General features: G+C 37.1%; 1 protein-coding gene across 4 annotated transcripts in view; it reads left to right on the top strand.

Moving 5' to 3' along the window:
- Positions 1-12,926, top strand: part of LOC127451583 (RNA-binding protein 33-like) — an 88,401-nt gene extending 75,475 nt beyond the window's left edge. For 3 of the 4 annotated variants that reach the window (XM_051716377.1, XM_051716386.1, XM_051716368.1), the window contains exons 18-20: positions 6,567-6,728; positions 9,365-9,453; positions 9,929-12,926. In XM_051716377.1, the coding sequence (XP_051572337.1) occupies positions 6,567-6,728; positions 9,365-9,453; positions 9,929-9,977 (300 nt within the window). In that variant the 3' untranslated portion in view covers positions 9,978-12,926. The remainder of the gene's footprint in view (positions 1-6,566; positions 6,729-9,364; positions 9,454-9,928) is intronic. The other variant, XM_051716395.1, reaches the window with a different exon arrangement.
- The last annotated feature ends 588 nt before the right edge of the window (positions 12,927-13,514 follow it).

Genomic DNA, 13,514 nt, shown 5'->3' with positions numbered 1-13,514 from the left:
AGATGGTGGTAATCTAAAACTTTCCACAACTGTATATGAGTCACATACAGCATAAGCAGATGAGGGAGACCCATCAGACAGCCTCAAACTAGATCCGTCTACAAAAAAATACAGTCAGGATTGAGATTAGGCAGGGGAATGCCGTCATCTGCAGATGGTAAGCGTGTAGCTGGATTTAGAGTGTTACAAAGATGTATAGTGACATTTTGCAAAAAAGAATGAATGTTCTGAAATATTAAAAGTCTAGCATTAGACAAATGCACAGTGCATGCCAAAGTAATAATTTTGTGCACATCATGTGCATGGCAACCAAATCTGAGGATGCAAATACAGCCTCTGTGGTGGCTGCTAGCAAACGAATGCACGGTGGGTGGCCATGAATAACCAGATCGAAACATCTTGAAAAATAAGCAAGAGGTTTCCATTTTTCACCATGCGATAGTGTTAACACAGCGGACATGAACCCATTGTTCTCGTGTACATACAATCTAAAATGTTTACTATAATCAGGATTTGCCAAACAGGGTTGGGTTAGTAATGCAGTTTTCGGCTTCTGGTGTCCAGGAAACTAAATCATGCATTTGTAGCATATGCATATGGGCCAAATCAGAAAGCGGTTGTGACAATTCAGCATAATCAGGTATCCATAATAAGTAGGTCATCAACGTAAATCAAAAGTGCACTTCCAGCTAGAGGTTTAAATGTTTCAAGATTGCGCAACAGTTGAGCCGTAAAAAATGTTGGGGAGTCGGTATACCCTTGTGGCATGATGTTTCACTGATATCTTTTATTTTTGAAGCAGAACGAGAACCCGTATCGGCTGTCCAGATGTACTGGAATCGAGAAAAATGCATTTGCCAAATTAATTACAGAAAAATTTGTGGAGTCTGGCGGTATTGTAGAAAGAATGGTCGCAGGATTGGGTACAATTGGTGCTGAGGGAACATGGCTTTGTTTACCAAACGTAAATCCTGTACCATTCTATGCTTGCCATTCTTTTTCCTTACTGGCAAAAGAGGACTAGAGACTAGGAAGTGTGGACATAGAGCAATGGCACCTTCCTCTAAATGAGAATCAATGATCTCTGTCAGGCCTGCTTCCGCTTCTTAAGAAAGCAGGTATCAAGCACTATATGGTCTATGGTTGGATTTTGGAACCACCTGCAGGGGTTGTGCATTTTTCATGCAACCGATATCGTATGTATATTTAGCCCACAGACCTTGGGGTACGTCATCTAAAAACAAAAGTACATTGTTATTGCTGTCTGTTACTTATGAACTATAATCATTTGTTTCTTGTCTGGAACGAATAACTGTAGCCATCATAAAATTTGGAATACGAGTAACTTGAAATGAGGGTGAAAAATACATTTCACCTATTCTATTCCGATCTCTACATGCTAAAGCCTTCTGTATAAATCTTTCCTTGTCTTTCCATTCTCCTACCTTTTTTGCCAGAGAAATATGGTGTGTGACTTCCTTGAAAATGTTTTGTTGTTGATTTGAAAGCTGTACAGCAATACCTATGTATTTAACCCACAGAAAGATGTCACCTAAAATCAAACATTCACTGATAAGCCCAGGGAACCAATATTTTTCATAGGACAGGTCTGGGCCCGTATGGGAGAATAGACTGGTACAATGCAAGAATTCTGGGAACTCCCAATCAGTTAAATCTAATGTTGCATACAGCTGTTGATGAAAATGGAGTTCAGTTATATTCCATGACTAAAAACAGCTGGAAATGGTCTATAACGAGTAAAGGCCAATTTCAGGGCTTGTAAATTGCAAGCCATAGTCTGAGCAATCAATTTCAATACTGTTCGTCCTAACAGATCTCTGCTCATTAGATTAACTGGGCAGTGCTCTGACGGGGAATCTGTGTTTGAGTGATTTATTTCCCAATTTTGCAACTATTGGTTCAGAAAAATATTCAGTGAGTGGAAGACCAGAGGGTGCCTATGGTTATAATAGAGTCTGAGCTGGGTTTAAGAGGCAAAGAACCCTTTGACAACACCAGTATCGACAAGAAGCATAATGTTTTTACCACAAACAGAAAGCATGTATGGGTCATTTTTCAAATCATGGGTCAATTTTGGGGCTTGAAGAATACATTGACATTCATTTTCACATTGTTCACCAGTCCACTCTCCCTCCTCATCCTATTTTTGTTTCGGATTATTTACTGAGAATATTGGGAGATTATATTCCTGAACCTCTTGACTATCATCAGTTTTATTATTCTGTGAACAACCTTTAGCTAAATGGCCATATTGACCTCAAATAAAACAGGTGCCTAGGGCGCCCTTACCTCGGCCTCTGCCTCGTCCTCGTCCTCCACGTCCAACGCGTCCCCCTGGCTGTTAAACTGTCCCTCTTGATAATAGTTCAGCTGTGCGATGTGAAGTGAATTCTGAGTCTTAGACTGTTTGTCACATAGGATGCGTTCAGCATGTTTGGCATGGTCAATAAACTCCTGTAGATTCTTGTTCTGCCATCCTATGCAACTGCTCTTTGTCCTTGTGCTATAACTTGTCTGGCATACTGAGACCTGTCGCCTTTGTCATTCAGTCCAGAGTGATCCTTGACGGCCTGGACTAAGCAATCCACGTAATCATCCACTGTCTCCCTGGGTTTCTGTCTGCAGTTATTAATTTTGTCCCAGTCATTTATCATGGGAAATTCCGCTCTTATACAATCCATGAGTTGTGTTCAGTTGGTTGGGCGGTGGTCAGGGTGTTGTTCGCCTCGTTGATCCCATGGGTGTGTTGGATCATTATGTAGGCATTCCCATTTCAGTCCAAAAACAAGAGCCATCACTTTAGTCCATTCCGGGTTGGTCAATTTGACCACGTCATCCAGAGTCTTTAAGTCCCGGATACATTGTTTGATGTTGGTTTTTGGGCTTGGTGCTTTAGATCTGGGTTGAGAAGAGACTGGTTCTTCTTTCATGGTTGTTTTTGGGTCCTCTGGTTGAGAGTATGAAGCCCCAGTAACGTCAGCTGATGAGGGTTGGCTCGTGGAGGCTGGAGCGGAGAGTGGCGTAGGATCATGAGGAGGAGGAGCAGCAGCACCTGGAGACAAAGACAGACTCACAGCAGCATCAAAATCATCTTTCTTTTGTCCCTTATAATACTGACCATGTTTTTTCTGTCTATTTTCACCTAAAAGTCTTTTCTTATCCTCATTTTCCCACTTTGCAAATTCATTCCAATCCATTCCACCACTCATATTCCTGTTCTGCAATAAATACCTACATTCTTCCAACTTAGTAACCGTAACACTTAAAGTGCCATTTTCTGGGAACTTGCCCTTTGTCCATTTATGCCATAGCATTACTTGTTTTTTTTTATCTATTTCTCCATAAACCTTTTCCATTTCTCTCAAAGGCCCTGTTCCATTTATCTTTGCTCTTTGAGGAACCCTTTTTTTTTTCTCACTATAGAGCTCTTCTGAGGGCCTTCCCTCTGTTTCTTAAGACTTAGAGTCTGTTTCATAAGACTCCAGTCATATTCCTCTGTTTTCTTCCCTCTGTCTTCTTATCCACTAAGAAGGTTGCAAGCTACATACTAGAAATTATCCTAGTACAGTCCCAGACTTTAAAGCTTTATGCAATAGTGAACTCTCTAGTTCACCAGGAATCCCCCTGGTACTCCTCTCTGATCAGAACTTCTCTAGTACAGCCCCTGACTGTAAAGCTTTGTTGCAGCTGTGTCCCCCAGGACTCTTTTCTTATGCTTAATTTACCAAAGTAGCCAAATATATAAAATCAACTCACCGGGTCGTTGGCTCCATCACTCAGCATGAGCAATTACTGTAGCTAGGTGAGTGTCTCGTTTTCCGAGAAATCCACTCGTCCAATTTTCAGAGTGCTCTTCAAATTTGGTCTAATTGTCGTCAGTCAGTCACTCCGCTGAGATGTTGGACCCCACCCAGGGACAGCAAGACTGTGGTGGAAATTCACCTGTGAAATGAATCGGGCCACTCAAGTGGTAAAGCTTAAGCAAAGAAAATCTTTATTCTTCTTATTCACGAGCCTGGTAGTAGTAGCCTCTCCTACTACCAAAGTATACCTCAGAGAGCTGTGAGAGTTATTCCCAAAATTCAGAGTAATTATTCAACACAATCATACATATTCATTTTTCAGAAAACAAAGAATCAACTAAATGATTGGCTAAATATAGAAAGTAATTACCATAGAACCTCCTATCTTTCTTCACCTTAAATGGACAGGTTCCTGTCCTGAAATGTACTATTCTTCATCCACACTAGTCTTCCTCCGTACATTCCATAATAATAAGATGTTTTTCACTCTTCGGCTGTGTTCTCTGATAAGACACAGTTTTCTGCCTCCCTTTTCTCTTTGACCTTGGCAGAGATGGCCACACAAAGAAACTTCAGTTGACTTAGCTACACAAAAAGAAACTATTTATCTAAGAATTTGAACATGTTTGGTTCATTTACAGAAAGCAATTTACAGTTAATAAGAAATGATAGCAAAGTAAATAATGTATAATGTAATGTATAAAAATAATGTAAATTTTCCACAGTGTCGTTAGATGGGCGCTCCTACTGCTGTCTCTTTAATGTTATAGGTGGACTGTATGTCTGGCCAAAGTAGCTTTGAAAATTCTGATTGCAGATTAAAACTAAGATATTATTCTAATTTGACAAGGAATCAGTTCTATCGCTTCTAAAAAATTAACATTTTACAGGGTAGAGTGTTTTATATAACCTGCAGCAGTGCTCAATGCATCGTATCATGAACAAGATGAATGATTTATCAGTGTATGAATCAGACTCACTTGGAATGCCGACATGGTTATCCACGCATCATTTTTATTGGGCTATATCCATGTATGTGTTTATAGGCAAATGATATAGAAAAGTGAAATCGCTCACAGAAACTTGTAACTTCTCCGTCTTGCCTGAATTCTCTGAATATCTCGCACACTCGCTGCCTGGAGACGGATGACGTGAGCTTCACTGTCTTCACTCTCATTGGTAGTCGCTACTGAATGTCGCTTCTCATTTGCATAAAGTTGTCTTTCATCTTTGTCTTGCCACTCGCCACAGTGATCTCTGTCGCCAATGGTCAATGCAGCTTTTGTACCTGGAAGTCGCACTGCTCTCAATGAAAATGAATGGGATCATGTTGCTTTATCATTCGATGTCGCTGGCGGTGGGAACAGGGCTTACGGCCATCAGAAGTTTTCTGTCACTCCCTCAGCAGCTGTATTTAAAACCCCATTGCAGCAGTGGTGACTAGTTTGCTGTTTTTTTCTTTTAATGTCAGGGTAATAAAACACAATATATAAAATACATTAAACATTCAAAATAAGATCATACAAGTATGTAAAAAGGGAAAACAACAGTAAATGTCTACCATTTGTAAATCTGCTAGACTGTGAAGTGATGAATCCCCAGTGGCTTGTTTTACATATGGCGCATAATACATTCAAGATAATGTGACATATACCAGATATCCTAATCATGCTAATTATTTTCTAATTTAGTTCTTACAGTATCTGGTTTGAGTTCCAGATTGTGTGAAATCGTCAACAATGAAATTGAACTAAGTAATCCACATATGAGGCCTGCTTCTTTATAAATTATTTTCCGAGGTCTGCACAGGCATTCAATTGAAGCTCTGACCTGACCCATACCTCAGAGTGTGTGACCCAACCCAAACTGTATCATCAAATTTTAAGCCTGAATCTGAAATTGCTCACTCTGTACTTTCCTCTTCAGGCAAGTAAAATCATTGCAGTATGCTGTATTTTTATTTATTTTTTCAGCATTGTAGGCAACATTCGCAACATAGAAATAGTGAACAAATAGTTCTAACAAGGCATGGCGGCTTCTCATCACACCAAAACAAAAGGACAAAAACTCTGGCTTACCGGTTATGAAGTGCTAAAACTTTGCTGAGTAAAGAACAATCTGGTGAAACAGTGTAACAATTCTCTTTGCAGCTAGAATGTAGTATCCAGTTGTGTTCCACAACCATTTACACTTGTAACACCTCTCTGTCAGTAAGAGTTGTGAAGGAAGAATTAAGTCATAAGTTAAAACGGCATATCAAGCCCTTCACTGGCCATAACCGCTGAGCCGTTGTAACCATCATAATGTTTCCAAAGCAAAGCTTTCCCCACTTGTTTTGCAATAGTAATAAGTTATCCCGTACCAATTTTTGGTTCAGTTTGAGTCATTGAGTCATTCTAAACCTAAAGATTGTCTGTTAAAGAGTCAGGGCATGTGCGTGAAACAAGTTGTTAAAGCTCAAACTAAATATCTAAATAATAATATTTTTTTTTCATAAACCCAAATCAAACCCAAAGTTATACTTTTAAAAATTGACCCCAACCTGGCCTGAAACCTGACCGTTTGCCGGGTCCCATTGGGCTCAGGTCCGGTAGCAGAACTCTAAACCTTTTGTCACCCTTTCTGGTGTTATAAATAGCAGCCAAGATTATAGGTGGTAAATATCATGAAGGTTGTTGTAAAGTGTAACCTAATTGTTAAGTCCATTTTTATTTCAATATTGTCCTTGCTTAATTTCCACAGGTGGTAGTTCGGGGACGAGGGCGTGGAGGGGGACGTGCAATGATGCAACAGAACCCAAGAGCTCAGGATGGTCAGCGCACCAGCGTCTGCATTGAGGGTTTGTCCACCACCACCACCGACAAACAGCTCATGAGCCTGCTCAACTCAATTGGTCCTATTGAGGTAATGCCACCTCACCCTTCTCTTTGGCAATGAAAAAACATGTATTTATAATTTGTGTAAATCTAGCCTCCGTGTTAATTTTCACTTTTTTCTGTTATTGTCTTTTGATGAAAATGTTTTCAATTCTGTCAATATTTCATCATATCATATTCATTAATTTTAGTCAATTTTACTGACTGAAATAGCATATAATTTTAGAAAAAAAAACATATTAGTTGAGGTTAATGTGCAAAATTAGAAACACATTTAGGCTTATCAAATCCTAACAGACCAAACTTTATGCAAAAATTTAGAAAAATTGATAAACTACATAAAATTATTTAAACATGTATCAAACACATTAAAGATTAATATGTAAGATTAAACAACAGGAGAAAACTGTCCTGAAAACCAGAGTTCCTGAGAACATTTCAGAAGTTACTCTGTTGTGAGTTCCTAATGTTTACATAGTGTAGGATAGGAGTCCTTCCTCCTGATCATGCATTGTGTTTTCATCAGCTGAATGGGAGGCTAAATGCTATTAAAGTGTGACGAGACTTTTCACCCTTTTCGGTGAATCACACCTCTAAAATCCTAAAACTTTATTTCCAGGTTTAATTTATATTTTGAAAAGACTCAGATATTTGAACCCCACGATGTGGGTTTATGTTTTCTCTTTTAATCTTTTAATGTAATTTTGAGTGTGACCATGGTTTAAGGAGTGTGTACCTGTATGTGAAATCTCAAGGATTAATAGTGGTGTTTTCCTTATTACATCGCGTGTTGTTCTGAAAGGAAAAAAAAAAAAAGAAATGAAACTCGGAATGCAGGCTGTCATCAGCGCAGCCTGACCGAAGCAAAGCGGGTGCGTTTTTACTTGCACGATTAACCGAAAGTGAAGCGCTGCCAGCTCGTGATGGCTTGCACGTGCTGCACAAGTCTGTTGGGTATACTGCAGTCTCATCACATTTTAACTTTTTGTTTAGTCTCCCATTCAACTCATGAAAACACGCTGTGTGATCATGAGGAAGGATTACACCAAGATGCAGATTGGAATGCAAGTGCAGAATTTATATAAATAAAATAGTCTAAACCTCTCTTGCCATTGCTGGCGTGCTAGTGATTACCCCTCCGCGTGCCAATGCTGGCATGCGTGCCATTGGTTGCCGACCCCTGGTTTAGGATATTGCATTACATGCAGCAAGTTTTTAAGGAAACGATGTATTCACAACGCAAGTAGAAGTCTGACTAGCATGTAACTTAGTTCAAGTTCACCTGTTCATTTGCATAATTGTGTGTGCAGATGTAAGTTGTAATATTACGATTATATTGTGGATATTGCTGATGAATCTCCCATACATAGGATGTGTTTAAGTATGGTAATCAACCCTTTAGTAAAGTTCATTGTACAGGTGTTCAGCTCTTGCAGCTCACGCAGCTGAAACGGAGAAATACTATGACTGGATTGTTTGATTCAATTCTTTCTAGATTTTTCTTTCTTAAAATAAATAAATGGTAACACTTAATGTAAAAATGATAGATAGCCTTACTCTACATTCAGTTAATTGTTAATTACTGTCTTATTCATGTTTAATGGTTTAATAATAGTGCATTATTGTGGACTCTTAAAGGGTTACCAAATAAATAAAACCGTGTTAGTGCACTGTTAATATCTTGCAAAAAAAAAAAACATTCTCATATTTTCGTCAACAGTATGTTCCAATTAAAATCGGTTAGTTATCATCAATATGTGTCTTCATTTTCTTGGACAAAATAAAAAAAAAACATCAAACATTTTCGATTAACACTGTATTACCTAAAACCTTATTTTATTTTATTATTATTGACCCATTGACAATGTGGTCCCTTCTGTGTCTTTTATTTACGGATATTTGGCTGTTATTTAAAGGTGCACTCAGTAATTTTTCGTCATTAAAAAAGTTTAACTCCTAAAGACATGAATTGTAATTTTGCAATATATGTAGTAAATCATGAGCACTCACATTAAAATGAAGACACCAGTCATATCAGTAATCTTATAAAAGCTGTTTTATTCTACATGGAGAGGGTCCACACATGGGGGCTGCCATGTTAGAATCACATGACCAGCCGAATACTACTCGCTTAATCTCCGTAATCGTCCTGTTATTAGACACTTTCACTCATTGATTAAAGTAATCATGGCTGACTGTGAATACTACATTTCTACAATGACATCTGAAACTGAAAACTATTGATTTTAAATAATGCTGCATCCAAGCCGCTAGGTGTCAGTATAAGTCCAAGATGACACAAAGACAAAAGTTACTGAGTTCACCTTTAAGCATATCTTGTACTACTACTGTATCTATCAACTAACAGCTCAGTTAACCGTTTTGAATACCATTATAATATCTTTAAAACAAAAATGTGAAATTGATAATAGTACCATTTGTAAACGGGGCGCTTGAGTATTGTGGTGTCTTCAAAATATTACAATAGCACCATCTAGCGAATGCATTCTGTGCTGCTCTTCTTATATTACGACTTATTCATGCAGTTTAGGTACTGTTCACTCTTACACTGTTATAAAACAGAAGTCATCCCTTAATAAAAATGTACACTGAATTTAGGCAATTTAACACTAATAAACTTATATTTGTGTGCTTTATTTTTAGATGTTTACAATGTTTCCCGAGCAGCAGAAGGCCATTGCCAAGTTTGTGAACCCGCAGCATGCTGAGAGTTTTCAGCACAGCTTTCACAGGTAAGCTTTTAGCATTCAGTGTGCTTTTATGTGCCCAGATACGTGAATATGAATAAAGTATTTTAAATTTGGGGCCTTTTTGTGGCTTTCCCATCATTTTATAAAATAAGGAGCATAACTCTTGAGCTACAGCAAAAGACCAAAGGTTACATGAATGTTGTTCTGATGTAGTGGTGTCTTTTCCTTTGGTGTTATTGGCTGAAGCAGATCAGAGTAATTGTGCCTGATGGATTGTTAATGAAGGGTAAATGAAATGTGCTAACATGTAGCAACGGCAAGAATTAAAACTCATTCAAACAGCAGTAGCCAGTGTAACACTGAGCAGATCTCTACTGTGACCCCAAGCTAACATGTTCTGATGGAGATAAATGCTTGATATTAGTTTGCCTTTAAGTGTGACTTAAATGAGTTAAATCCCATTTTGTCTTACACAGCTGAGTGTCTCATCCAATCACATGTTCCCTTGATTACATAGGCACATGATAGATTTGTCTCACATCGATGTTTCCATCATTGATGGCTGAGGAACAAGTCAGTTCAGTTGAAGAGAAGAAAAGACAAGTGAGCAAGAAGCTTTTCTGAATGATGGATGGTCAAGCAGGAGGCCGAAGCTGTGAGGAAAGTGCTGTCAACAAACTCAAGCCACTTGCATGACAAAACCAAAAACAAAGAGCCTAAACACTTGTAGTGTCCTGCTGAACATGGCAGCAGCAGAACTAATGTTGAGAATGACTTAAGCATGACGTCTCGCTCTTGTTTCTGTATCTTCATTTGTATTGGGAAATTAGTACATAGATGGGGGAAAACTCTTGCCGGTATGAACCAACAAGTGAAAAGAGACACAAGGTATGAAGCCAAGACTTTTTACATGACAGCTGATAATAGTTGCTCCCATCCTGTTGCTTGTAAGACAAACAATAACTATTTTAAATGGCTTATTATAGTCAAGTGATATAGGAATGCTTGCTTGCTTTGGATTTTCCTAAGTCACTAACAAAGTGGCCCCTTGAATGAAAATGTTTGGTACTCTGCAGTTGTTTTGAGCCACCTGTAGAGGGCAGCATTTGAATGCAAATCTTCTCTTTATTGCGCTCTTTGGATTGGGGCATTTGGACATCACAGTGAAAAGCACTGCTTTGCTATGCAGAGAAATTGAAGTGAGCCTGTTGTTGGACTTCAGGGTCACGGTTGGTGGAGGTTTTGGAAGCCACTGAGATTGCAAGCCTCTCATGTTTGTGCATTTGTTTCATGACTGTTAATGTTAAGTTTATTCATTTTCTATTTCACCACTATATGTCTCTTTCAGCTTTGCTTCAGGTTGGTTTTTGTTCTGCGGAGCTGGAGTGGTGTTGCATGGCTTGTGAGTCTTTTTGGCCTAGTGACATGATCTTTTCAGTGTTCAAAATTATTTGACAGTAAATAGCTTTTATACTTTGATTTTAAGTTTAGGTGCTAGAGTGGCATATTTTGATTGTTTTAATTGTTGACAATGGCTTCTAAGAAAGTATTAAAGGCTGGGGACAGTCATAAAGCATTTCATGCCCCCTCCTCCCTTTTTAAAGTTGTTTTTTGTTTTTTGTTTTCCTCAATGTTTGGCACATATTGTGCATGAAAGAGGATGATCGAATCATGGCCCATATAATGATTTCGTAGGATTTTATTGTGATGCTCTGCTTACACAATCTGGATGGTCTAGAGCACTAGATGCTTTTGTGAATTCTTCTTGTGACTATTCTGTTACAAAAGTGACTTTTGGTTATTTGGGCTATTTATAATGAGTGTATGGTTAGAAATTTGTCTCTAATCAGGTGGTTAGTCGTAGTTTTGAGGTTTGTCAGATGGGGTAAAACCTGTTACTAACTGAATTGTGAATAGTTAAAGTAAATACCCATCATCAACTGACAGGTGACCTTTAAGAACCCTTAATCTTAAAATATGTTATAAGACTTTTGTCAAATTTGTTAGATTTTTTGGAAGACGGATTTTTTTGCAGAAATCTCGCTCATAAATTGTCAGTCTCCAGTTAACATATAGCATCATAATAATAATAAGCACTCACTCAGGATCTCCTCACTTGAATTTTGATTTATTATTATTATTATTATTATTATTATTATTATTATAATTGATAGTCCATCTGTAGTGTAAGCAATCTGCTTAATCTTTTCTAACTATACAGCTTAACTTAAACTTTCACACAGTATGACCCCACAACTGACCTTCGTTGTAGTGCATTGTAGTGTTCATATTTGTGATAAAATGTAAGTGGTCGGGTTGAATTTATTAAGATAACGCTAAGTTACTTGTGTACCAAAAACCAAATCTTGTTACTGTATATTATCTAGAATATCTAGATAAGTCTGTAATACATTTGAGCAACCTCAAAGAGACCAAGACAGAATAAGGGTTCTTGTAGCTATTAGTACATGCTACAATTTCACAGGATTTTGGAGCAACTATTATCAGTGGTCACTTTCTTGTATATAATGAGGGAAAAAATGTTTGTATGAAGCTGTCTATTGTTTTCTCATCTTGAAATCTTTTCATGTTTTGAAAATGGTTTGAAAAAACCTACTGGTATGTGACAGGTGAATATCTTTTCTCAGTTTGTTTTTATAAAAAAAATATAGAAGAAGAAAAAACTATTCCTTGGTCATTTTACAACAGTTTTGTTATTGGAAAACTTAGAGCTTATTATTTGAGGACATTTTAAAGATGAAAAATAAAAGATGGTCACGTATATACCATGTAAACACGGGTATGTGAAGCCAACTAACTTTATCACCCTTAACTGTTGTCTGATGTTGATTTGTGTTTAAAGATTCCCTCTTGCATTTTAAAGTGCTTTTTATTATCCAAACACAACATTCTTATTTATCTCATTTTCCATCCTCCTAAGTGTTTCTTAATAATATAAAAAATGGATTTTACTGGGGAAATGACAATGTTCTTAGTAAGGTGCAACATTTGATCTCAAGTCAGGTGAAGTCTAATGTTTTGGTGCTGATGATCAGACAAAATAGCCCAAGGTTTTGGCCACACTGATTGTATTCATTTCGTAAAGCTGCTACCTTTAACCTCCCGCTTGGTTTAAGAAGTACTTTTAATTTGCTAACATACCCTCTTCTATTATATTATAGTTGTCGGGAATGGTTAATCTCAAAGCCCTTTTTGTCTTTTTGTTTCTTTTAATAATTTGCGATTTGAGTTTTCAAGGAATCATAGAAAATATACATAATGGGTAAGATTGTGAATAATGTTAAAGCAAAGTGTATAGATCCACTTAAAAACTATTCTTTTTCTTTTTAACTTTTGATTTTGTTCATCTTGTTAGTTTTTCTAGTTCTGCTGCCAATTTAAATGGTGCATAAGGCACAGTTGATGTGTTTGCCCAGTTGCAAACAAAATTTATCCAGTTTATTGGATTGTTTAAAATGTATATAATATATATATATATATATATATATATATATATATATATATATATATATATATATATATATATATAAAGAGAGTGAATCCTGTGGATTTAAAGAGTTTCAGCTAGGCTGAATAATGTTTCTTAAGACCTTTTCTAAGTCTTATAAGACATGACATTTATTAATAGTTTGTCTTATAAGAGAGCAAAAATGATTCACATTGAACGTTTACTAGTAACTTTATTGTAAGTATAGCATTTTACATTTGGGAAACTGTCTTTTTCCAAGCTAATTACTCAAGTGATGTAATTTTAGGTTTTAAGAGGTTCTCTTTTCTCAAATTGGTTTTGAGAAAAATGATTGCTCAGAGATTTTAGACACCCTGTATAGTCCAAAAGAATGGAAAAGGGTATCATGTTATACAGATAAGTATAGGCTACATGTTTACTTTTTTTGTTCATATGTTTATTTGTTTTCTTTTTGTTTTAATGTCTGTCAATGAATTGTCTGGCACGCTCCAGATTATTTTTTAACATGGATCCAGCTGCAATTGGACAGTATATGTAAAAGACCAGTATAGCCTGTTGTTTGAAAATTTGGGCTTACATATATATATAATGATAGCCTGCTCTTAAGACCAGA

This window comes from Myxocyprinus asiaticus, chromosome 2 (assembly GCF_019703515.2).
Source record: "Myxocyprinus asiaticus isolate MX2 ecotype Aquarium Trade chromosome 2, UBuf_Myxa_2, whole genome shotgun sequence".
Taxonomy (NCBI): domain Eukaryota; kingdom Metazoa; phylum Chordata; class Actinopteri; order Cypriniformes; family Catostomidae; genus Myxocyprinus; species Myxocyprinus asiaticus.
Note: the sequence above shows the minus strand (reverse complement) of the source record. Positions and strands in the feature narration are given on the sequence as shown.